General features: G+C 36.6%; 1 protein-coding gene and 1 long non-coding RNA gene across 3 annotated transcripts in view; one reads left to right on the top strand and one right to left on the bottom strand.

Annotated features, from left to right (window-relative positions):
- Nucleotides 1-86: 86 nt before the first annotated feature.
- TMEM184C (transmembrane protein 184C) lies at nt 87-26,098 on the bottom strand. The gene is made up of 10 exons (XM_047717597.1): nt 25,425-26,098; nt 18,097-18,227; nt 17,962-17,998; nt 17,045-17,250; nt 6,815-6,889; nt 5,641-5,734; nt 3,420-3,532; nt 1,743-1,842; nt 1,069-1,240; nt 87-846 (listed from the first exon to the last, which is right to left on the bottom strand). The coding sequence occupies exons 1-10, from the start codon at nt 25,641-25,643 to the stop codon at nt 581-583; spliced, it is 1,413 nt and encodes a 470-aa protein (XP_047573553.1). The 5' UTR covers nt 25,644-26,098; the 3' UTR covers nt 87-580.
- A 145-nt stretch (nt 26,099-26,243) lies between these two features.
- Nucleotides 26,244-26,947, top strand: part of LOC125093021 (uncharacterized) — an 84,226-nt gene continuing 83,522 nt past the window's right edge. Inside the window, exon 1 of one of the 2 annotated variants that reach the window (XR_007125131.1) lies at nt 26,244-26,433. This is a non-coding gene — a long non-coding RNA (uncharacterized LOC125093021). The remainder of the gene's footprint in view (nt 26,434-26,947) is intronic. The other variant, XR_007125132.1, reaches the window with a different exon arrangement.

The following is a 26,947-nucleotide window of genomic DNA, read 5'->3' as shown; positions in this document are numbered from 1 at the left end:
TTTTGCTGTTCCTCTAATCAAGAACTTTTTGTAAAAACATTAAGGGTTTATGTTTAAAGAATGAGAGACAAAAAAATTGCAGAAAATAAATGATAAATTCTTATTTATTGAAAGACATCGAGTTGAGAAATAGAGAAATAATTGTTAGGTAGGCATATATGGCACATGATTATGATTAAGTTCCACTAATTCATATTTCCAAATTACACTTTCTGCTAAACCCAGAGCATTATATTCATGCAGCAGTGGTAGGGATCATTGATTTTTTTTTAATGTCCATCCTCTTGATAAAGCAATGTAGTATGAGGAACATTTAGTAGAATCATTTTCTACCATTTGAGTATGTGATACTCTAATGTTAAGAAGAAATCAAGTCTAAGTCTAGGATATTCAGACTAATTATTTGTGATATACAAAACTCAGTCAGTTATATAAATCCAGTAGTTCCACCTGGCTTTCACCTTCTTTGTGTTGAAGTTTTCCATCATTTGTGGCTTGTCCCAAGCACAAAATCCTGAGCAATGGGATACCAGGTAATGAAACAACATGGTAGCAGGAGTAGTTTACTTTTGCACACTGTTCAGGAGGCCACGGATTTATCTATAAGTTCTTTTTTCTCTTCTGTAGTATCATTACATAGTTCATCAGATACATTAGCTGTAGTAGGTGTAGTCTGGGGAGTCACAGTGTGTCCAAACCCTTGGTAGTGACCCATGGGTGAAGGTGGTACAGAAGAGGCAACAGAAATTGCATCTTGTGAAGATGAGGATAACAAGCTTGTATGTTCATTTTGATCTTGATCCTCAGGAAAAAACTTTTTCCTAGGATGTCCCATGACTGTCCTTCCTTTAAAGTAATAGAAAAGTTTCCAAGTTAGCCAAAAGTAGTTTTACCACTATAAACTTACCATGCTAAGAATAAGTTCTCCCTCCCATCTCTCAATTTGAAGAGCCTTACTGGTACTGCTTTAAACAAAGTCTTTTCATCTCTGAAATAGCTACTAAATTGCCCTAGTAGGAGAACTGCAAAAACCTTTCTATTTGGGTGAATGAAATGGCTGGTACTTACCAACATGCCTTACTTGTTCAGAAATATCATCCCTAATATCTGAAACATCCCACATGGCAAGAAAGGAATCAAAGCATGAGCCCTCTTCTGCTTCTTGGACATAGGGTTTATATGAGAAAGTGTAGTGATGAGCAATAGCGGCAAGGAACATCTCAATACAGATGATAAAGTCCTACAATAACAAAAACAAAAAAGCAGCCATCTTTAAGCTTAAATCTAGTTTTGTAGATAAAGGAAAAGCACTATCTTTCTTCTCAACAAGTATTTGAATATCAACAGCTGTTTTTTTTCCTCATAAGGTTATATTCATTTTTTCTTTTTCTAAAATAACTATTTTTGATCTCTTTAAAAAAAGGACAAAATGGCAAAAATTTATATCTATTTTATACTATCTCAGTCAAGTATGTTTTAGCAAAATACAATGTATTCTCAATCCACTGCCCAAAGACTAAGAGAAATGCACAGAGAGAAACTGACTAGGAAAAACTAAATCTAGGTTCTATTCCTGGTTCTACCACAAATTAGTGATGATAGCTAGTCTCTCTAGGGTTCCTCCCTTTCCTCCTCTGCAGAGGAGAATAGAATCCCCACAGCCTACATGTTGTCAGGTTCAGGAGATAATATGTAAAATGGGTAAACAGTAAAGTTTTATTAAGTTCACAGAGAGCACTAACCTGGAGTCCTGTAGCCACAGCTTCTACAGTTTGCCATTCCCATGTATGCTTTTCAGAAATAACGCCAACTTTTACCAACAAAGCAATAACTACTGCTTGCCTATATGTTAGGAAAAGGTAAACGCCATATCTATATCAAGCATAAAATGAGCAGGTGTTTTAAAAATATGCCATTTTAAAAAAGTTAAACCCCAGTACAACTTGTGGACCACCACACCACCACCACCCTGCCTTCATAGCATACTCCTGAAGATATTGCACATCTATTGTAAATACATTTATCTGCTTTAAAAGTTTATTCTTCCAGTAGTTTCGTCATACGAATTTTGATTATGCATTCTTATTCACATGGAACTTCAAAACTTGGTTTATATGTCTTTGTTTTGAAAGTGTATACAAGTAATTAGATTTTAAGTTCTTCCTATGCCCAGACAATGCCCACAACCTGGAACAATACACATTTAAAATAAAGGACAAGTGGTTTTTTTACACTTATAATTGTGTAATATATATTTACACATATATTAATTATTCAGATTATTTTTTAAAACATTTTGAAACCAGTCTTGTTAGAAGTGCTGGAACTACAGACAAACTCAGAAGGCACTGGACTCCCAAGGTGGGAGTCAGAATGAACATTTCCAGCACATCCATGGCTATGACCCTAAGGTTAAATTTTAACAGCTAATAATGAGATAGATAAGTTCTGTATGTAAGAATTTTACTTCAATACTGCTTGTAATGGTCAAAGAATAAGGAACAACCTAACTGTCAACAGGAGAGTAGTTAAAAAGTTAGATCCACAGAACAGAATACTGAGTAAAACCATAAAAACCCAAATGGTAAGAAAACTATATCCTCACCTTATTGATAGAGAACTATATCCACAGCATACTGAATGTATCCTTGAATTCAGCAAGTTTTTATGGTATGAAACTCTTTCATACCATTTTTCTGTGGCATTTTATATGTAACATTATCTGCACCACAGTATTAATCATTCTTTCTGGGTGGTAGGGTTTCAAGGATTATTCTTTTTCCCCTTTTTGTACTTGTATACTGTTAAATTTGGTGTATTTGTTTTTAGGTCCCCTATCACCCACCCTTTTTACTAAACTGGGACTATGTACAGTTTTGCTGGGTGGCTCAGTGGGTTAAGCCTCTGCCTTCGGCTCGGGTCATGGTCTCAGGGTCCTGGGATCGAGTCCCACATCGGGCTCTATGCTTGGTGGGGAGCCTGCTTCCTCCTCTCTCTCTGCTTGCCTCTCTCCCTACTTGTGATCTCTGTCAAATAAATAAATAAAATCTTTTAAAAAATGTATTTTACTAAGTAAATGAACATTACCTCACATTATTAAATATTCTTATGTTTATCTTTCAAACTATAGACTATTCTCTTATATGAAAGGACCACCATATATTCTTTAATGATTCCTCTAGTGTTGAGACAGTTAGGCTGTCTCAAATTATTTTCTTCTTATAAGTGTTATGGTGACCATCTGATTATTTCTTTATGAAAAACCAAGAAGGGCTAAACAGATGAACTTTTCAAAAGGTAAGTAGAGACATTTTAATTCATTTTCTATATTAAAACTATTTTGAAAATCCTCCTAATCAACAGCGTTATTGCCCTGTAGAAAATGAGAACATTTACATTCAAGAGAAAGCAACACTTACCAAAAAGAAACAAAAACCACCAGTTTTACACAAAGAAATTTGCCAACAGGTTGGATTGGACTCAGTTCTTCCTTCAGTACTTTGTAAAATAGAAGCAGGCAATACATGGCAAACTAGAAACAAAATTAACAACAGTTAAACTTCAATAAGAATAACTAAATACAGTAACAGAAATAACAGAGTTACAAACCAGAGACCTGGTACAGAGTAATGTTTTAGGCAATTTTTTCTAGGTTTTCTATTCTGTTATTTTTATTTTATTTTAAAGATTTTATTTATTTATTTGACAGAGATCACAAGTAGGCAGAGAGCCCGATGTGGGGCTTGATCCCAGGACTCTGGAATCATGACCTGAGCCAAAGGCAGAGGCCTTAACCCTCTGAGCCACCCAGGTGCCCCTATTCTGTTATTTTTAGATTAATAATGAGCTTTTAGAGTTTACAGTGGATGAAATTACAGGATATGAAATTTCTCAGAAGAGATGTATAATGTCTTCCCTGAAAATGTTTTTGAGTATTCCCTTATGGGGGCCCATAAGGAAAATAATGAATAAATGACTGTCATGAATGGAGGAAAAGGCCCTCATTCAGCCCAAATAAAAATTATCTGCTGGGCGCCTGGGTGGCTCAGTGGGTTAAGCTGCTGCCTTCAACTCAGGTCATGATCTCAGGGTCCTGGGATCGAGTCCCGCATTAGGCTCTCTGCTCAGCAGGGAGACTGCTTCCCTCTCTCCTCTCTCTTTCTCTGCCTGCCTCTCTACTTGTGATCTCTCTCTGTCAAATAAATAAAATCTTTAAAAAAAAATATCTGCTTATTAGACAACACAGTAAATAAGTACTATTTGACTAAAATTATGACCATGAAATATGAAAGGAATCAGGGAAAATTTTTCTTGAGGGCAGTATGTTAATCCAGCTCAATTTATTTTTTTAAAATAAGTTTTCAAGACTATTGTTTATTTTTAGAAATCAGTTGTAACTACCTAGTGCATTGTACATACAAATAAACATTTCCCTAGAAGTTTAGTTTTCCCCATTACAATTATATAAAATGTTCAGGTAAAATATTTTAGAATATGAAAGCAATAAAGAAAAATACAAAGCTGCCCATAGTCTCATTATCCAATCATTCCCTTCTACACAAAAGGTGCTTTTTAACAGGTATCATCAACTAAAATGTAAAATTTCGTTGCCTGACTTTTCCCCCACTTTAAGTATGTTACTTTTTCTAGTTTCACAGGCTCGATCATGACCTGAGCTGAAGGCAGACACTTAACCAACTGAGCCACCCAGGCACCCCAGACAGTTATTTTTTTTAGAGCATTTCAGTTTCTAGATCGTACTTTTTAAAAAAGGCATTCACAATTTTCCTTTATTCCAAATATATGAGAGAAATTTATTCCTCCATTTTTTCTTCTTTAAAGATTTTATTTATTTTTATTTGACAGAGATCACAAGTAGGCAGAGAGGCAGGCAGTGGGGTTGGGGGGGGAAGCAGGCTCCCTGGTGAGCAGAGAGCCCGATACGGGGCTCGATCCCAGGATCCTGGGATCATGACCTGAGCTGAAGGCAGAGGCTTTAATCCACTAAGCCACCCAGGCGCCCCTTATTTCTCCATTTTTATTCAAACCTGGTACTGGAGCGCCTGAGTGGCTCAGTTGGTAAGCGTCTGCCTTTGGCTCAGGTCATAATCCAAGGGTCCTGGGATCGAGCCCTGCAGCTGGCTCCTTGCTCAGTGGAGAGCCTGCTTCTCTTCCTGTTTGTGCTGCACGCTCGTGTGTGCTCTCTCAGATATAGATAAATAAAATCTTTAAAAAGAAAAAACCCAAATATTTTAAAAAACCCAAACAAACATGGTACTGTCATATACCAATTACACTTTTTTTTTTTTTAAAGACATAGACATTTTCTCTTTTTGAGTATGCCTAGGTTATGTGTTTTTTAAGGAGAACACTGTGCTTTCATTTATGATATCCACACAAGTATGTAATGACTACCATGAACAAACATGAACAACAGGTCAAGGTAAAAGTCACCAGATAATTTACAAAGATACTGTACTTTTATATATGTATAAAGACATGTTAAAGTTTCTTCAAGTTCTTTCCTATAAATTGAATTTCAAAATTAAAAAATAATGAACTTTATTCCCAAAGAAACTTCTAAGAAAATTAAGAGTCAAAGATACTAATTTAATGCAATTAAAATTAATATTTACTCACCAATTGTGACATGTTGTTTATTATAACCAAATAAGTCCAAGCATTCGAAAAGCTAAAGTTCCCTTCATCATATATACCAAGCAGCTCACAGATTCTTAAAAATGGTAAAAATGAGATTTATGATTAACTAAAAATATAGTTTAAAACACAGCACTGACAGTAATACTTAAATATACAAATCGGTTTATTTAAAAGACCCCATAGATAAGACCCCACTTGATTTTTGGTCACAGAGGTTTAAAATGAAAAAAATTTTCCAGTAATGCTACCATATTATTATCCCTCATCTTAAATCCAAAATAAGACACATACACCGAATTAGAGGAGGTAATTACTAGATTAAAAAAAATTAATGTCACCTAATTTTGAAAACCTTGTTAAGGTATGTAATGCAAGTCAATAAATAAAACTATAATTTTTTCCCCAAACTATCTTAGGAGGTAAATTTTTTGAATACCCAGATCTCAGAATTAACTTACATGATTCCCCAGTTTCTAAACTGTAGACAAAGCATGGCTTCATAAATAAATTAGTTTAATTCTAAGGTAAATGTTACTAAAGAAATGCTAGCTCAAAGGTAGAATAAAGAAATGAATGCTGCTTTCACCTTTCTTCCCCCTCTTCTCTGAACATGCACAATTATGATTAACAGATAAAACATGTAATCTATTCACTTTATCTGATATTCTTAAATTTTTAGGGAATAGTTTTACCAGATAGCTTAATAATATGCCATTTTACCTCATCTCCTAAGCCTTGTCAGAATTCTTACAAAAGAAAAATATGACTCATCCTTGAAATCTAGTACTCATATTCTAGGTTAACCATATAAAAATAAAACCATATAATGAACCTAAGGTAGCATACTTTAACTTCATGTAACAGATGTTTTTGTAGAGCTTTGTAAACATTAATATTCGAAAAAAAAAAAAGCATTTTTAAAATGTTTCCCAGAAAGCTGTGGAGACTGTTATTTAGAAGAATTCTTTGGTGATTCTTTGCTTATAAATGATCATCTTATTTATTTTTTATAGTACGGTTTCTACATACTCTGTTTTTTATAACAGACTAGATCTATAGCATAAACAAGTAAATTAATGCTCTTTGTGCATCCTCTTGTGAAGTCAGAGCATGAGGATTTTAAAAAACGATAATATAAATTCTTTGTACTTACAAAGCAACAATGGTGGTGAAAGGTCTGACCACTGTATACTGCAAAACACCCAGTTTGCACCTGAACAGCAATACTCTGCCAAAGAGTGGGGAAAAAAAACTTAGCATTTCAACTACTCATTTAAATAGTAGCAGATTTTCTCCAAAGCCCCCCAAATTAAAATCACTTTGACAAATGATGCCATACTTATATTTCATTCTTTTAATCTTGTCATTCTAAATGATAACTGGGGAAGAATGTAGATGGTGGCAAACATTGTTTAAATGCTGTTTTGAAAATTATTTGACAACTACATCTTCTGAAAGATTTCCCTTTCTGTGTTCAGTCTCAAATTCCTGATTACTACAGTACAGAAGGAAGTGTATCCCTGTATGTTTCTGGAAGAAAGACTGAATAACAAATGAACTGTATGCATGGAAATGTGAAAGCGTATTCAGAAGGTATTATTTACATTTAAGGATCAGTTTCAAGTTTGGAATTTAAATATCATTCCAGAGAGTATCACTGATTAGATATTATGAAAGGACAAAAAAAGATCCTGCATAAACAGTTTTTATCCTATTGCTGGGCTCACTCAACATAGGAGAAAATTCACAAGGGTAACAAAACAAAAAGTCCGGAAATAAAAAAGGCTCTCTACCTGACAGCCTTGTGCAAGCCTTCTTAAAAGACCAAATTGCTCTGAGGGCAAATGCTTTATTTAGCACTACTATCAGGAGAACTGATTATCAGTGTTAGGTATTACAAATCCCCTAATTTTAAGAATTATTACATCTAGGGGCACCTGAGTGGCTCAGTCAGTTAAGTGGCTGACTCTTGATCTCAGTTCAGGTCATGATCTCAGGGTCCTGGGATCGAGCTCCATGCTGGCCTCTGCAGTCAGCAGAGAATCTGCTTGAGGAGTCTCTCTTCCTCTGCTCCTCTCCCCATGTGCACTCTCTCTCTCAAATGAATAAATAAATCTTAGGAAAAAAAAAAAAAAGAATTACATCTAAACAGAAGACTGAGAATCTGGCATTCAAGCCTTGAGGTGTTAATAAAACTGAATGAAGAAACTGTTGGGGTTCTGTATGCTGAGAGCCTTCTCCCTGCTGAGGTGGTTCACTCCCATTTAAAGCCAGTGTGCCCCATGTGGGGGCCTAAGAGTGCACTTGGGCTTGTTGCAAGACCTCCTGAGAGAATGCCTTGGCTATACATGCTGTGCTTCCTGCCCCATACGCTTTATAAATAGGGTCAAGTCAATTAGCTACCTTTGAAAGCTGTAGAGAATTACTGAACTGGAAGATGTATTTGAAGAAATTGCCCAAAATGTAGCAAAGGCTGAGACAAAGAGAAAATGTGAAAGAGAGTTACAAAGAACTGAACAAAATCAGAAGATCTAACATATATTTTTAGTTACAGACAGTAGAGGAAAGGCAAAATCAGAAGAGGTTATGGCTAGGAACTCTGCATAACTGATGAAAGATAAAAATCTACAGGTTAAGGCACCCTGTAAATTAGGCAGGACTAAAGCAGAAACAAAACAATCTAAATACTTCATGGTGAATCTGCAAAACATCGAAAACTGGGTCTTAAATGCAGGTGGAGACAGATCATCTATAACGGAGTAACAAACTGACAGGAGAAGCTTAACAGTAATAATCGAAGGCAGAATTAGGAAGAATAAACTCTTCAAAATGTTTGGAGAAAATTCCTGCCAACATAGAATTACACCCAACAAAACTGCCTTTCAAGAATGAGGGCAAATAAAGATACTTTTGGATAGGTGTACCTGAGAAAATTTGACACTGCTACATTGACACTGCAGGGAACTTTTAAGGGCCAGACTTTAGAAAGAAGGAAATGATCCCACAGAGTGTTGAAATGCAAGGAGTGCAGAGTAAGTACATTTTTAATATTTGTAGTTAAATCTACAAAAGATTAAAAAAAAGCCTGTCCAGGGGCGCCTATCAGTGGGTTAAAGCCTCTGCCTTCAGCTCAGGTCATGATCTCAGGGTTCTGGGATTGAGCCCTGCATCAGGCTCTCTGCTCAGCGGGGAGCCTGCTTCCTCCTCTCTCTCTCTGCCTGCCTCTCCGCCTACTTGTAATCTGTCAAATAAATAAATAAAATCTTTAAAAAAATGCAAAAAAAAGTGTCTAATTTTTAAGATTAAAGTTAGATTTTAAGTAGTTACAGTAAATTTTAGACTCTAAGTATTCATGATAACATCAGAAACTATGTAACTTTTAAACCAGTGGTAGAAAATGGAATAAGAAAAAAAAATGGGAGTAAAAAAATGAAAATAGCAACAATAACAAAATAATTAACTACCAGTGGAATCTGGAGTAGCACCCAGGTAGCAAACAGGTTGATATAGCTGCAATAAAATACATATTTTTCTAACAGGTAAAATAGTCATGTTAAAATTATAACTTGTAAAAGATTATACCCCGTTCTGCTACTATATGAGCTGTGAAAAAGCTTTTGGTTTTCAAGGTTTCTTGAAAGTATTTTATAATAAAAAATCTATAATATATTATTTGTTAAATGTGGGTGTTTTAAAACAGATTTTTCTGTTTTTGTTTGTATTGTTTGTATTCCTCTGTTTGGAAAACTTTAAAATTATTTTCTAAAATCTTCATTAAAATGTGGATTCCTGAACTGGATCCTAGAAAGAAAAAGGACATTAGTGGAAAAACTTGGGCAATCTGAAGAGTCTGCAATTAAAAGTATTATACCAATGTACTTTCTTTTTTAAAGATTTATTTATTTTAGAGAGAGTGCATGCACACGCGCATGTTGAGTGGGGGGAGGGGCAGAGGGCGAGAAAGAGAATCTCAAGCCAGCTGAGCGCAGACCCCCACACAGGGCTTGATCTCAGAACCCTGAGATCATGACCTAATTTGAAATCAAGAGTCCGACACTTAACTGACTGAGACACTCAGGCACCCCACCAATGTATTTCTTAGTTTTGACAAATGTACCACGATTACATAAGATGTTAAATATTAGGGGAAGCTGGGTAAGGGTGTATTATAAATCTGTCTTGTCTTTGCATCTTTACTGTAAATTTAAAATTATTCTAAAATAAAGGCTTACTTTAAAAATGGAGTCAGTGATAAAAGAATAGAAGACAAAAAGAAAACAAACAGATGGCAAGATTTTAAATGACTATACCAATAATCAAATAATTCTAAATGGGCTAATTTAAGTGATGAACTGTCAGATTAGAATTAAAAAAATACTAAACTTAAAAGAAGTAATATATCTAAAACATAAGGAAATGGAAAAGATGAAAGCCAAAGGTAGAGAAAGATATGCCAGGCAAATACTAAACAAAAGATGGGAAACCTATTAATATCAGAAAAAATAACTTTAGGACAAAAACTTTTTTTTTTTTTTAATTAGAAAGGATGCCTGAGACTGAAGGGGGAGGGGCAGAAAAGGTAGAGGGAGAGAGACTTAAGCAGACTCCATGCTCAGCTTGGAGCCCAATGCAGGGCTTGATCTCATGACCCTGAGATCATGACTTGAGTCAAAAATCAATAGTTGGATGCTTAACTGACTGGGCCTCTCAGGCACTTAAGACAAAAAAGATTATTTGGAATAGAAACAGCATCAAAATATAGAAAACAGGGCGCCTGGGTGGCTCAGTGGGTTAAGCCGCTGCCTTCGGCTCAGGTCATGATCTCAGGGTCCTGGGATCGAGGCCCGCATCGGGCTCTCTGCTCAGCGGGGAGCCTGCTTCCCTCTCTCTCTTTCTCTGCCTGCCTCTCCATCTGCTTGTGATCTCTCTCTGTCAAATAAATAAAATCTTAAAAAAAAAAAATATAGAAAACAAAAACTGACAGAAGTACAGAAAGAAAGTGACAATCTGGCAGAATTTAAGTATCTTTTTCAGTAACAGTACAAATAGTCAAAATCAACAGAAATACAGAGAATTTGAATAACACATAAGCTTGACCCCATCATGCACATAAATATAACACAGCCATTGATTAATATAGAATATACATTCTCTTCAAACATACAAAACCTTTATAAAAACTGATCATGTACTAAGGACATGAAACAAATCTTAACCAATCCTAAAGGCTGTCTCAGAGAGAGTATATTCTCTGACTGCAATGAAAAGAAATAAAATGAAAATCCACCCCAAATCCTGTTTGGAAATTTAAAAATATTCCAGAATAACTGTGGTAAAGAAAAAATCCCAATAGGAATTTAAATTTAAATTTTTAATTTAAAATGGGATGATAATGAAATTACAGAACATAAAATCTGGGATTTATGGGATATTAACTAGATTTACTGTGGTGACCATTTTGCAATACATATAAATATCGAATAATTATATTGTACAACTGAAATTAATATAATGTATGTCAATTACATTTCTATAAAAAAAACTGGAATTCAGTGAATATAGAACTTGAAGGGAAATATACAGTTGTTAATGCAGTATTAAAAAAGGGGATGGCTGGCTGGCTCAATCAGAAGACCAAGTGACTTGATCTTGGAGTGGTTATGTTCAAGCCCTACATTAGGTGTAAAAATCTGTTAAAAAATTTAAAAACTCTCAAAAAAAAAAATGAAAGGCTATGTAAATTAGTGAGCTAAGGCTCTAACATGTTAGGAAAAGATAGTAAACCAAAAGAAATGGGAAAAAGGAAGTAAAAATGGGCAGAAATTAATGATAGAGAAAACCAATATATTACACAGAAAATCAACAAAGCCAAAAATCAGTTCTTTAAAATTGTTATCATTTTAAATTTTTTAAAAGATTTTATTTAGTTGAGAGAGAGAGTGAGCAGAGTGAGAGCGAGCACAAGTAGGGGGGGGATCAGACTCCCTACCGAGCAGGGAGCCTGATGTGGGGCTTGATCCCAGGACCTCAGTATCATGACCTCAGCCAAAGGCAGATGCTTAACTGACTGAGCCACCCAGGTGCCCCCAAAATCCAGTTCTTGAAAAGACTAGTAAAAATAGGCAAACTTCTGACAAGATTGTTCAAGGAAAAAAATAAAGATACAAACAGCATTACAAATGAAAAACGAATCATAACAAGAGATCCAGAAGAGAGTGAGAAGATATATAAATGTATGCCCATAAAGATTTATTTATTTGAGAGAGTGTGTGTGCGTGTATGAGTTGGGGCAGGAGGGGGAGAAGGGAGGGAGACAGAATCCCAAGCAGGCTCACTGCTGAGCTTGGAGCCCAACTTGGGGCTCCATCTCAGGAGCCCGAGATCATGCCCTGTACTGAAACTGAGGAGGACGCTTACCTGACTGAGACACCCAGATGGCCCTGCCTATACATTTTTAAACTTTTTTTATTCTGCCTAATTCCTAAAAATTTTATTTTTTAAAAAATGATTTCAGAAACAACAGGATGCCTAAATAGTTCTATACTTGTTCTCCCATAAAGTCCAGGTCTAATCTTCAATGGCATAGTTACAGTCTTTTCCTGTGATACACAAATAAAAGGTGATAATGCCTATTCAGGCAGTATAACTTGGATATGAAAATCAGACAGGAACAATTTAAAAAAGGAAGATTATTGTCTAATCTCACTCATGAACATAGATGTAAAAATTCTAAACAAAATATGAGTAAACCAGACCTTGTGGTGTAGCAAAGCAGATGATACATCTTTATCACTTTGAATTTATCCTTGAAATACAGGGGGTTTTAACATTAGAAAAGCTATTAATCTAATTCACTAAATTAACAGGTTTAAGGCAAAAACCAACCATCTCAAAAGATACAGAAAAAGCATTTGATGACATTTAATCATTTACTCATTAAAAATTCAAACAAGCCAGGAGTAAAAGAGAGCTAGCTCATTTAACTTGACAAAGGATGCCTACAAAACACCTTTAAAAACATAAAATTCAATTACATTTTATAAGAATTCCCTTTACAATCAGGAATAATGTAAGAATATCTAGGGCTACTCAACAGCACGGTGAGAAGAGAAATATACAGTATAGACTGGAAAGCAAAGAGATCCTTCACTTGAAGAGGACTATCTTCACAGAGAACTTAGAAAGATCTACAGACTAAGAAAATGTAACAGGATTTTTGGATATAAGACCAACATTCCAAAACCACTGCCTTTCTACACACTGGAAGCAATTAAAATGATTTTTAAAATAGATGCCATTTATAATATCAATAAATATGTTTATAAAATCAACAAAGATATGTAAGACTTTTGAAAGTTCATTTGAGGAAATGTACTTTACTGAAAGGTAAATGAAGAGCTAAATAAGTAGAAAGCTAGACCATAATCATGGTAAGACTTAAAAAATCAAAGATGTCAATAAACCAAAGACAATTCAATTACAATAAAAAAAAACAACCCACAGGTTTTTCAAGCAACTTGCCAAATTGTTCCTAAAGTTTATATGTAAGAGGGAAGACCCAAAAATAGCCAAGATAATAGGGTCAGGGCCCTTGCCCCTCACTTTAAGGTTTATTAATAACTTGTAGTAGTAAGTGTATGGAATTGGTCCAGGAATAGAAAAGTTAACCAATAAAACAGAAGAAAAACAAAAAAACCGAAACAATAAGCCACAGACAGACCCATACATGTTGAAATCTGACATAAGACAGAGACAGCAAGATCAGTGAGTGAGGGAGAAGGGAGAGAATGGTGCTAGGACAATTAGCTATTAGAATAAAATGAAAATGCATTTCTACCTCACACAACATAAAACATTGAATGTTTATAAATCTTAATGAGAAATTTTTGAAATCTTTATAAGAAAAGCACAGGACAATGTTTTTTGTAATCCTGTAATTGGAGCAATTTTTTGAACAAGACACACAAAAGTACTGACTATAAAATAAGATAAATTTAACTATATTAAAATTAAATTCAAAACTTCTATTTATCAAAAGATTTAATAAAGGTGGCAAAGCATGCCAAAAACTATAAAAAAGGTATTTTCTATACACACTAAACAAAGATTTGTATCTAAATATATAAATATCCCCTACAAAGCCATGAGACAGACAACCCATTAAAAAATGAGAAACAGGGTGCCTCGGTGGCTCAGCTGGTTAAGCGACTGCCTTCCGCTCAGGTCATGATACTGATCCCATGTTCCGGGATCAAGTTTCGCATGGGGCTCCCAGTTCCGCGGGGAGTCTGCTTCTCCCTCTGACCTTTTCACCTCTCATGTTCTCTCTCACTCTCTAAGAAGTAAAATCTTAAAAAAAAAAAAAAAAAGAAAGAAAGAAAGAAAGAAAGAAAGAAAGAAACAGAAACAAGAATTCCTTGGGAAAGGAAATACAAATACTTAATAAACATAAAAAGTTGCTTAACCTCATTACTAATCAAGGAAATCCAAAGACCACAGCAATATACCACTTTATATTCCCTTGACAGGCAAACATAAAGAAGTCAGGGTAATTCCAAATGTAGGTGAGTATGTGGTTCAAGTAGAAGTGTTTTATAATGTCAGTAGGAGAGGAATATGGTACAGCCACTTCAGAAAACAATTTACCACTAACAAAGCTGAACAAAACCTAAAGACTTAGCATGGTACACACCCTAGGGCAATTTTTTTCAAACTGTCAAATGTAATTTGTTAGGCCATGACCTGAATTTTAAAAACAAGAGGAAGGAAAGGAATATAAAGTAAGGATTAGTACCATTTCATGAAACCATTTCTTTCACTAGTATACTAAATCAACTGGTAAATGGTTTCCCCTCCTCCATACAAAATTTAAGGTTCACTGAAAGAAAACTCAATGTGCTCACTGTTTATGTTACAGCAAGAGGACAAAAAGTTGACCTAGTTTTTTAATCAATTAACAACTGCAAACTTGCCATGCTATTTACATCTTATAACCAAAGCACTATACTGAATTATCCTAAACAGCAGAGCCTAATTAATTATCAGATTTGTAACACCAGTTACCTACTAGAGGGAGATTGGTAACCTACAATGCATTTATACATAAGAGCCGTTTTATTATTACTAAAACCAACCTCTAAATTACATAACATCGGTAAACACTTAATCTTTTTTCAAAGCAAAGAATACCTGAGTTATAACCATGGATGCACTGCTGACATTATTCAGGCAGCAGCTGTCAAAATTCAAGTCTCAGGAAAAAAATGAAACCAACTCAGAGATTTAACAAGAATAAATGTAATTGTGTAGTGAGGAACAAATCAATTCCACAAGCACAGACTAGGGGGATTTTGACCAGTAGTTTCCCTTGAAAAAGGTTTGGGGTTTTAGGGACCCCTAATTGTGATGAGCCACCTTGTAGAGAGCTAGAGTCTAATTTTAGGTTCTGTAGTATTAGGAGGAGAGTCCTAATCAAAGCCAAGCCATCATCATTGTTTTTACTGGATCACTGCAATCTCTTCCATCCTTGTCCACTCTCAGTTCAGTCTACAAAGAGCACAATAATCTCTGAAAATGAAATTTGGGCACTAGTCCTCTATTCAACATCCTATAATGGCTTCTCACTATCCTGACCAAACTTTAGACAGGTCTCCTCTGAGCTGTCTTTTCTTTTCTTTTCTTTTTTTTAAAGATTTTATTTATTTATTTGACAGAGATCACAAGTAGGCAGAGAGGCAGGCAGAGAGAGAGGAGGAAGCAGGCTCCCCGCTGAGCAGAGCCTGATGCAGGGCTCCATCAGGACCCTGGGATCATGATCTGAGCCAAAGGCAGAGGCCTGAACCCACTAAGCCTCCCAGGAGCCCCCTGAGTTGTCTTTTCAACTAAGCATCATTCTCAGGCCTTGTCCTTGGCCTGAGTCAGACTGAATAAGAATACTGCTAAGTCATCCCCCTACCCCTGATACCTGATTACCCTTGATACTTGCTAAGCTCCTCACCCCCAGTCTTGATGTGTAAGTGCTTGGTCTGCCCATCACAAGAATTCTATTATGGCATTTTAAAGAGAATCCCCCTTCCCTTGATGTCTCCTCTCAAGTATTTTACATCCAGTGATCACCTCAATCTGCTCATTAGCTATAAATCTCTCTATCCATATTGTATTTGTTGCTGGGCACAGTATCTCTCCCCCATTTCAAACTTAAAATAGTTTTCTTTTACTATTCCTCTTTCATAGTCTTTTCCTTTACCTTCATAGCATTTCCTGATGTAAGTAACTCTATATTTGTGTCTTCACTTAATTCCAAACGTCCGAACCGAAATGTAGGTTCTATGAGTTCTACATCTGTTATATGCACTAGAATATATCTGTATATTGGCACATACTAAGTGCTCAATACATATCAAGTGTGTTAATGAACATATTAAGAGCTTACCATTTAAAACAGCTAGGTAAAAAAAAAAAAAAAAAAAAAAAAAAACAGCTAGGTAGCTCCCTGTCATTGCAAGTGTGTAAACTAGAGACATATATAGTCCCAATGTTGGACAAATGGTTCTGTATTGCATAGTAGGCAATACAGGTCTCCCTAGGTTGTAGATCTACACTGATTACTGTAACTCCAAATCATTCCAGTTATCTTGACTGGCAACTTTCACCTTAGCCCCCATTATCAGTGATCAAGTCCAACCAGATCTTCAGTTGCAGCCTCTTCCTTTCATTCTAATTTCATCTCTCTTCAGCTTATCTCACAAATGGACTAAAATAACAACTTCCTAATTTATTTCTCCATTTCTGGAATCTTCCTCCCTCCAATGCATTCAGTATTGCAAAATTAATCTTTCTAAAATGGTACCTTCAAAAGTTTCCTTGATGAAAAATATCCAATGGCTCATTCATATAAAAAATGCAATCTTAGCTTCAACTGAAATTTTCAGGCTTTATTTTTCTTTATTGTCCTCTATGGCTATAGAATAAGGCCAACAGACCATTATATAGTACTAGAATAAACACTAAACACTTACCCACTTAGACTATCTTATCCCTGGGTCTTACACCTGATTTTGCCATTAACTAGCTATGTAATCTTAATCTCTGTAGATCCTGGGTCTCAACAGTAAAAGGATGTTGACTAAATGATTCACAGAGTTTTCTTCTCTGCAAGTTGTCTATTTAGGATAAATAATGTACAAGAGAGTTCTTCGTTTGTGTGGATTATAAAAATGTGTTTTCATACTCTTTAAACTTGACTATGAACTACTTGAGGGTGGGAACTCTTCTTAAACTTTCAGTCCTGCCCCTAGTACTTAACATGCTGCTTCACAGAGAAATAACTGGTGCTTAAAAATTTTGTTTAAATACATAAAAAGATTAAATCAGTCATACTTACTCTCCCATAGTCCATGGTGGACAGCAACACAATGGAGGGAAATGTTTCTGCTGATCTTTGGCTTCAAGGATTAATACCAGATTTGGATACCGGTTAGTTAGATAATTGGTAAGGAATCCCATAAAGTTGTAAATGACATAAGCTTCATAACATTCCCTGCAGGTATCCACATATATTGCAATGCTGGGGTATTTCAAAGCTATCCACTATGAAAAAACACAGATGTTAAAAATAGTTGCAGCTAAACGAACTGCCATTCCAATTCATGGTTATCACAATGCTAAGTTTTAAACTTGATATTTACATCAAACTTTCTAAAATTTATGAGAGCTACCATATAATCTGTGAAATGAATTTTTAAAAGCAAAAAAGGTACTGGATACTGGTAAAAACATTCGTGTTGGGGGGGTAAATAGTATGAAGAAAGAAGCTAAATTATTCTGTAATTAGGTTCTTAAATATAATCTGAAATTTTTCTTGAGATGATCATAGAAAATGCAATTAGAGATATTTCCTTTATATTTAACCAAATTAAAGCAGTGATCTGTGACAACTGCATGTTTGAATCCATCAGGGAAGGGTTTTTACCCCCCAAACAAAGATTTACTACATAAAAAGGATGATAATTTAATTTTAAATACTATATTCTTTAAAGGACTAAGAGCTAGTACTTAGAAATTTTACACGATTAAGCAAAGAAAATAGCTATAGATTTTTAAAAATTTAAAACACCCATCTTTTCTATTGTCATACCTCATCTTTTTTACTAATATTAAAAACAAGTGAATCTTTGCACTTTTCTTACTAATCTGACTCCTTATTGCCAAACTAATAAACTTTCATTACTGTAAGCATTCTGTAAATGTTATATCATCAAGCAAGTTCTTAGCTAATGAGATAAAATTAAATATACTTACACTATCTAAACTGTATATAGGTACCATCCAAAGAATCCTAGTTGGAAAGCAAAGCATAAATTAAAAACATTTTACATCACAGTTATGAAATAAGTGAACATAATACTAGAAGAATTAAAATATATTCACACTTACCTTATTATTGGTTTCTGTAGTTCTGGTTGTGTATAATGCACTAAATGTTGCAATATCACCCATAGCGATATAGGTATAGTCAATAGCAAAAAGATTCCAGCAATAAACCAAGCCTTGGTGTGTATTCCAACCTTAAAAAAAAATAAATATTAATAAAATAAATCCTGATATTATAACTGAAAAGCTAAATAGAGAATCACAAGCAGGCTCCATGCTCAGGATAGAGCCCAACTCAGGGCTTGATCTCATGCCTTGAGATTACGACCTGAGCTGAAATAAGAATCAGACACTTAACTGACTGAGCCACCCAGGCACCCCAAAAAAATCTTTTCTGGTTTACTCCTTTGCTTTTATGTTAGAGAGTTAAAATCCTACCTACATTTTCTGTGAATTTTATGTTTACCCAACATGTTAATAGAACATGTACAGAGTATTGCCTAATAACTTTGCTAACTTTTTTATATGCATTATGCTTTTTAACCCTCCCACTTGATAAGTACTGCCAGAACTACTGTCCAAATAAACTGTGTTAATTCATGCTACTTCTATTATATACAACAGTATCAACTCAGGATATTACATTTTAAAAAGCTCTAATTTCATTTTTTAGGTATCTGATCAATATTTTATCCTTTAAAAGCTCACTCAATTTCTAAAAATATACTTTGGATGATTTTTATTTAAAGATTTTATTTATTTATTTGAAAGAGAGAGAGAGAGAAAGAGACAGCATGAGCAAGGGGGAGGAGCAGCGGGAACAGGGAGGAGCAGACTCCATGCTGAGCAGGAAGCTGGATGAAGGGCTGGATTTGGAGGACTCTGGGATCACGACCTGAGCTGAAAGCAGACCCTTAGCTGATTGAGCCACCAGGCACCCCTGAGCTATCTCATCTTAAGGTAGAGTTGAAGCAATTCACTCACTTTCCTGCCCAACCCCCCAAATTTTGAACTTCTGTTCTATCTGTGGAGCCCGAGGGAGTTAATTTTATATTAGTGAATTCACTCTTAAGGCAGGAGTACAAATTAATGCTCATTTTTTAAAGGAAAAAAAGTGGGCATTTAATTTTGGTACTTTTGGGATGTGAACAGTTAATTAAAAGAGCTAAAGTCCACAACTTCTAGTTTTACTTTTTTTGAACAGGATTTTTTTTTCAACAGGGGTATAAAAACCAGAAGTATAGAGAGAACAAATGCATTTTTACAACAATGAACTCTTCTACACTAAACAGTATGGAAAACCTGAAAAGCAAACATAGTTAGCCCTTGAACAATTTGACAGTTAGCACCCCAACTCCTGTACAGGTGAAAATCTGTATATAATTTTTTATTCCCAAAAACTAACAGCCCACTGCTGATCAGAAGTCTTACCTATCACATAAATAGTCCTTTAATAGATATTCTGTATGTTACATATATTATATGTTTTCTTAAAGTAAGCAAGTAAGCTAGAGAAAAGAAAATGCTATTAAAAATCGAAGAGAAAATACATTTATAGCACTACACTGTATTTATTGACAAATATCTGTGTATAAGTGGACCTAGAGCAGTTCACACCCATGCTGTTCAAGGATTAATTACACAAGAAGTCTTGCTGAATGTTGGAGAATAATCAAAACAGTAAGTGAAAGCTAAGTATGTGGAGATGAAGATTCTAAAAGCAATGTCTGTGCAATCATTTTCCAGGATTTTTGCTTGGCTCAATTTCATTTAATATTTAGTACCGGTGGTCCCAGACTTAGCTGATTCAACTTTCAATTTCTTGACTTTACAATGGTGCAAAAATAATATGCATTCAGTAGAAACTATACTTCAAATTTTGATCTTTTCCTGAGTGTTTTGCTGTGTGGTCTGATGTTCTTCTCCTGATGCTGGGCAGGGGCAGGGAGCTGTAGCTCCCAGTCAGAGATGGGATGCTGAGGGTAGACAATCTATACACCTACAACTTCCTTCATATGTGATGGGATTACATCCCGGAAAAACCCATAAACCCACGGAAAAACCCATAAGCCCATCATGGTTGAAATACCCTCAGTTGAAACTGCATTTAATGCACTTAGCCTGCCCAACAGTATAGCTTAGCCTCGCCTCCCTTAAACATGCTCAGAACACTTACGTTAGCCTACTGTTGGGCAGAATCATCTAAAAAACAGCCTACTTTATAATAAAGTGTTCAAGATCTCATGTCTCATGTAATTTAATGAATACTATACTGAAAGTGAAAAACAGAATGGCTATATGGGCACAGAACGGCTTTAACTGTGTCGGTTATTTACCCTCACGATTGCATGGCTGGTGGAAAGCTACAGCTTGCTGCCCAGGCCCAGCATCATGAGAAGAACATTATACTACAAAGCACTAACCCAGGAAAAGATCAATATTCAGAATCTGAAGTACGGTCTCTACTGAATGTATACTGCTTTCACACTACTGTAAAGTCAAAAAAATCGTAAGTCAAACCATCATAGTTGAGGACCTTCTGTATACCCACAGTGCCATTCTGTTTTTTACTTTCAGTACAGTATCCAATAAATGACATGAGATACTCGATACTGTATTATAAAATAGGCTGTGTTAGATGATTTTGCCCAACTGTAAGCTATAGTTATTCTGAGCATATTTAATGTGGTTAGGCTAAGAGATGATGTTTGGCTGGTTAAGTGCATTAAATGCATTTTTACAGACAATATTTTCCACTTATGATGGGCTTATCAGGACATAACCCCATTATAAGTCAAGGAAGACCTGTGTTCATTTTAACGATGACCTAGAATAATAATAGCAGCATATTCTACATCTTCTCTGTTATAAGGTGACAAGAACTGTACTGTCAAGTAATTTTTTTTTTTAAAGATTTTATTTATTTATTTGACAGAGAGAGATCACAAGTAGACAGAGGCAGGCAGAGAGAGGGAGGGAAGCAGGCTTCCTGCCGAGCAGAGAGCCCGATGCGGGACTCGATCCCAGGACCCTGAGATCATGACCTGAGCCGAAGGCAGCGGCTTAACCCACTGAGCCACCCAGGCGCCCCATTTGTCAAGTAATTTTAATGCCCAAGTTTGTTGTTATAATTCCTTACTGCCAACTTGGTGGTAGACTTAAGAGAAAAATGATGTGCTTGTGACTAATGAAGGCCAAGCATCCTCAGTGTGCTATAAAAAAGAAAGTTCTTTTCAAATGATCATAAAACAAGTGACTAGAGAACTGAGTCATTTGGCAACTGAGTGATGCCAAATTAAAAAAAAAAAAATCTTGCATCAAAGAGTTAGTACCATTTTTACATTGCAGGTGGTAGTTTCAAAAACACATCATCTGTCCATATTGATGCCATTAATTTGAATCACTGGTTTCGTAGTTTTTTGACTTTTGAGATACCTAAAAAAGCTATATGCATAAGAAATGTAATCTGTTTTGTGTGCACATATATTTAAGAAATAAGTAAACGTTAGGTATCTGTAGAAATTATTAATATAATTATTACCTTTATTTTAATTTACATTTATTTCTCAATAAATTATTCACATTTGAATTGATATGAGGATATCATTAAGATTAGACTTATCATCCATAAGTGGAGATACGTAGTATAGATTTTTCCCTCCTATGGTAACTTGAAGAAAGCACAGAGGAAAGAAAAAACCATTAAGGACAAACATCCAGGAGTGAGTTTAGTAAACCTGAGCCAAATGCTTTCCGAGCAGAGAGCAGAGTGCAGTAAGAGAGTGCTCTCCGGATCAAACCCTCAGGAGAAGAGAGGAGCACTTACATAGAGAGAAGCTACTGGGGGCATAAGTACACGTAGGGCAGGGTAAAATGACAGCAGAGTAGTTTGACAGTATGTGTGCATTTAACTTACTGGACTCCCATTATCCATGCTCAGCCAAATAAGAGACAGAAATAGCTTAAGTAGTTCAGATGGTCATCTTCCCATTCCAATAAGTAAGTATATGCCCCACCGTGGGTACAGGATGGGCTCTATGAACTTCCTATTTTTTACAATCTCAGTTCCCACTGACTTCTCACTGTGGAAGCGCAGGAATTCTAGTGTTTAAAATACAAAAATGTTTTTCATGCAAACTGTTCCTTAACATTTAGTGCTCAAGCAAATGTATGTTACTCTGCTTCAGGCATTCAACTGGGAACCCAATCCCAACTAAGATGTTATTCCTCAAGAAAAAGAAATTGGGGCTCCAAAGCAATAGTGAAATCTTAGAAACAACAGTGATAATTAGGTCTTACTGAACACCTACTATGTGGCAGGCCCCATGTTAAGCATTTTCGATACATAAACTCATTTAGTGAATAATAATGAAGAGAATGATATATCGTATATAAAGCACTTAGCACAATGTCATGTTAGCCACTACCTCTGTGTGTCAGTTTTCCTACCCATAGAATGAGAACAATTCCTATGCTTCACAGGTTTTAAGAAGATCAAATAAAATTACACCTAAATCTTGGGGGCATGCTCTACTTATTGTATGTAACCTTAAAAACAAAAGAAAAACAAAAACAAAAACAAAAAAACCTGCCTTAACCCATACTCCTATCCATAATGCCATTCATTTCTCTGGTCCATTTCATAGTAAAAATACTAAAAACAAAACCAAAAATGAACCAAAAAACTGGTCTTCGTATCCTGATACCACTTCTTTGACTCACATTCATTCTTCCAACAGTTTCAGTCCTTACAGCTCCACAGAAACCATTACTAGGATCACCAATGACCCTCCTACCTTATGAAAACCAGCAGACGACTCAGGAGCACTGTACACTGTTCAGTATTCAACTCCTGAAACATTCTCCTGTTCTGGCTTCTAGACACCACTCTTTTCGGCATTGTTTCCTCACTGGCTGATGCTCTTTTGTTAAGTTCCTATTCCTCTACCAGATTTCTAAATGTTGGTGCCAGGTCCTTAGCCTCTATAATCTCATTCACCCTTATGGATTTTTTTTTTCCCTGAAGATTTCATTTATTTATTTGACAGAGAGTGCGCGGGGGAGAGAGAGCACAAGTGCACAAGCAAGGGGGAGTGGGAGAGGGAGAAGCAGGCTCCCCTTTGAGTAGGTAGGCTGATGCGGGGATCCACCCCAGGACTCCAGGATCACTACCTGAGCACAAGACAGGCACTTAACCAACTGAGCCACCCAGGCACCCTATCCTTATGACTTTAAATACCATCTCGGTTCTGACAACTCTCATTTTAATATCTGCAGCTCGAACCTTTCTGAACACTCGACTTGCATATCCAACTGTGTCTCTGACATGCCCATCTGATTGTCTCTCATCCACTTCAAGCTAAATGTTCAAAGCAGAACTCAAATTTCCCTCAAACTTGTCCCGATCAATTTTCCATCTCAGTAACTAGTATCACTATTTACCCTATTGTTCAAGATAAAAAAACTCACAGTCGTTCTTGATTACTTTCTTTCATTGCCTCTCCTCCCCAACCCAACCTTCGGTAAAGTCTTGTTTCTTCCCTGCCAAGGATACTTAAAATTCGCTTTTCCATCTCTATTTCTATCATTGTAACTCAGGCACTGATGACTTCTTAACTATCGTGAAGAGCTTTCTAATGTCCCTTTACTTACACTTAATTTTCCATAGCTAGCAGTGGTGTTTTGAAGATGCCCACTTGTTCATTTCTTAGATCTTTTTTTAGTTTCTTCCATAGCATTTTGTGCAATTTTATTTTACTGATTTGGGGTTTTGTTTGGTTTTTGGGGTTTTTTTTTTTTTTTTTTTTTTTTGGTTGTAGTGGTCTCAACCACTAAGTTCCATGCAAGTGGGAACCAGGTTTTTAGCTTGCACCATACCGAACACATGCCTGATTTATCACTGGGATAAAGGAGAGTTTGCAATTTTTAAACAGGGTAGCTGGGTGACATGAGTGGACCCGAAGGACATAAAGGAATAAGAATACCACCTGGGATAAGAGAATGCCACGGATGGGGAACATTTAATGTAAAGGACATAGCCTACTCCAAATGTCTGAACAAAATCACTGGTAGAAGCCCAGAATTGGGGAAAGTCAGAGGGGGATGAGGCGGGGGTGGTGTTAGATTATGTTGGGACATAATGGCCATAGTTAGAGCTACCGGCTTTTAATCTGGAACTCTAAGTGATTGGAAAATTTACAAAAGAGGCACATAATGTGACTTAGGTTTTAATCAGGTAATTTGGCTGGTGAATTGAGAATAGTCCAGATAAGACATGAAGAGAATTTGGTTCAGGGTGTTTGCAGTAGAGACTGCAGATTAAAATTTTCCTTAAAAGCTGCCACTTAAAAACCACAGGTAACTAACAACTAAGTGGAATCTTACATTGGATTGGTATTATATGATTAGCCTTAAAAGGAGTTCCTATGCCACACTCCAAAAACATACTCCCAAGTAAAAGAATCCTAGTTGTATGAAGATGTCTATACTTGATTTCTGGTAGACAAATCATGAGAATAATCTACACTTCTAACAAATGGGGGCTATTTAACATAGTGGAATATTATATTAACATGACAAATAACTACATAGGCTATGCCAATATGGGAAAGTCAACAAAATATAATTTAGTGAACATAGAGAAAACAAAATGTATATTAAGCTGCATTTTAATTATTTAAGAATCATTTCCAAAGCCTAAAATAGCCATGGGCTTGCCATTGCTCTTGTAAAATAGGTGTTGCTAAATAAAAGTACTTTCTGGTATTTATTAACTTAGAATTGAAAATTCACTATACAATTTTTATAAAGTACCCATCTAAGTTGAGTATTTACCTTGGGGTCTTCCAGCTTGTAGTACTTTACTGATGTCACAATAAGAATATGACATCAAAAAATATACAAGGGACTTTTTGCAAAATCTTTGTGGGTTAAGAGCTAATTTCTAAGTAAAAACAAACTACAAAGTTAAACCCACTAGAAGCCTTTAATTCAGGAAGCTAGTTAAGTGCTAACAGAATTCAAATACATGGTTTTCAAGGTTGTTTATATGATGTAGTCAAGTCCAATATCTGAACAGATCAGATTTCAGGAATAAAATTATCTTATTACTTTCTGGGAATTGATGAATACTTGCAAAAGAGTGCTCTTCTAAGCAGTAATCTTAATATAGTCTAACTATTTTCTCGACCTGGTCCTCCTTCCACCTGCAGCATGCTTTGAAATACCGTGAACAAGAAACCAGACAGGTTTATCAACTAAGACTGGGCTCATTTACATGACGTAATTTTCAGGATATCAAGTCTGGGGCATCTGGGGTAAAACATGGGCAACCTTAGATGGGCAGGACCGTAGAAGAAAGGGTAGACACCGATGGTGAACGACCCTCTTACCTCCAGCTTCTGTAATTCCCACACGCATAGAGGAACCGCAACCACTATGGACACCAGGTAGATGACCACCGCTAAAGGTCGAATCCACTGTCTCCAATTCCTCCAGGTACAAGTGCAAGGCATGTTTCCGCATAAATCAGCTCCAAGTAGCAAGGAAAAAGAGCTCGAAGGAGATTGTAATGGGGAGCCCTGTTCTTTGGCTGTTGTGTCAACTCGCATACTACTGAGAACAGCTGTTGGGGGACTTTACCAGCAGCTCGAGCCGCCTCCTCGGCCCGCGCTGTGCTTTCTGCTGCTGCTACCGCAACTGCGGCCGCTCAGGGTGCTACCAGGGAGCAGCGCGGGCAGCATCCTTTCTTCCCTGCCCCGCATCTACCCAGTTCTTCAGCGGTGGAATCCCCGGGCGGAGCCGCTGCCTTCACCTGGGTATCGCCCAGAGCTCCGCCGGCACCATGGCCTCGAGGACAGCGGCGCCGACCAGGACCGACTTCTAAACACCCTGAACACAGTTTGGTTCTGCCCCGCAGCTGCCTGTCCACTTGCTCTTTTCTTGGGTAGTCGAGCTTCCTCCCTCCCGCGCCTGCAGGGGTCTCTTGGCCCGATTCTGCCGGCAGACAAGAGGCGAGGACGCAAACCCGCGGGGGCCAGGATTCCCTCACTCACTCCCACGGGACATCCCCCACAGCGGAACCCAAGGCCAACCCAGGGCTTCCGCTTCCGCCCCCGCTGTTTGAGGGTGCTGATTCGTCTACACTGCCAAACTGGGCCCACCCCATCCGGCTCGCTTTACACTCTCTGATTGGTCATTTGCAGGGGGCGGGGCTGTAGAAAGGCGTAGAAAGGTGAAAAAGTTGGGAAGAGAAGGAGGTAGTTGGGAATTGTTGGAACTGGTAAGGGGTTCTCGGTGGCCTGTGAACAGGATTCTGGAAGCTGTGACGAATTGTTTGGAAAGACTTGAGGAATACCTACTGCATTCTCCTCGCTGTATTCCAGCATTAAGAAAGCCTGGGTAAGACGTTAGAACAAAGATCCCCGGTTCTCTCTGGGAGTGGATAGGGGAGCTGGAATAAGTCCGTGAAGAACGGGAAACGTCCTCCTGGTTTTCTGTCGGTTAGACTCCAGGGGAGGGCTACTTAGTTATTTCTGGATCCTGCAGAACATTCTGAAGGTAGCTTCATTTTAGAAGCAGCTGTAAACTATGAATATCCTTTCCGCATTTAGAACTTGTGTTAGAAACTCTCATACCCTTAAGTTTCAAAAGGCTTTGACATTCCAACTGACAGACTATGTGCATACAGCTTTTAGCTAAACCTATAGAACCAATTTGGCAAATAGGATCTTAAAGCCTTTCAAAACCAATAAACCAAACAGATATCTAACTTCTCAATTAGATATACGGGAAGTGTCCTATATTGTAATTCTCATTTTCTGAGGGGCAAGCATTGTACTGAATTCTTTACCTGCATTATATCAGTTAATCTGTACAAAAATCCAGAAAGGTAGGCAGTTTTCCATGTTAAGTG

This window comes from Lutra lutra, chromosome 2 (genome assembly GCF_902655055.1).
Source record: "Lutra lutra chromosome 2, mLutLut1.2, whole genome shotgun sequence".
NCBI lineage: Eukaryota > Metazoa > Chordata > Mammalia > Carnivora > Mustelidae > Lutra > Lutra lutra.
Note: the sequence above shows the minus strand (reverse complement) of the source record. Positions and strands in the feature narration are given on the sequence as shown.

Coding starts and splice junctions, on each gene's coding strand:
- TMEM184C (XM_047717597.1), bottom strand. CDS start 25,643: ATGCGAGTTGACACAACAGCCAAAGAACAGGGCTCCCCATTACAATCT. Junction 6,890..17,044: donor CCACCATGGACTATGGGAGA/GTAAGTATGACT, acceptor ACTCTTTGGCAG/AGTATTGCTGTTCAGGTGCA. Junction 1,843..3,419: donor GTGGTTTTTGTTTCTTTTTG/GTAAGTGTTGCT, acceptor CCTAACATATAG/GCAAGCAGTAGTTATTGCTT.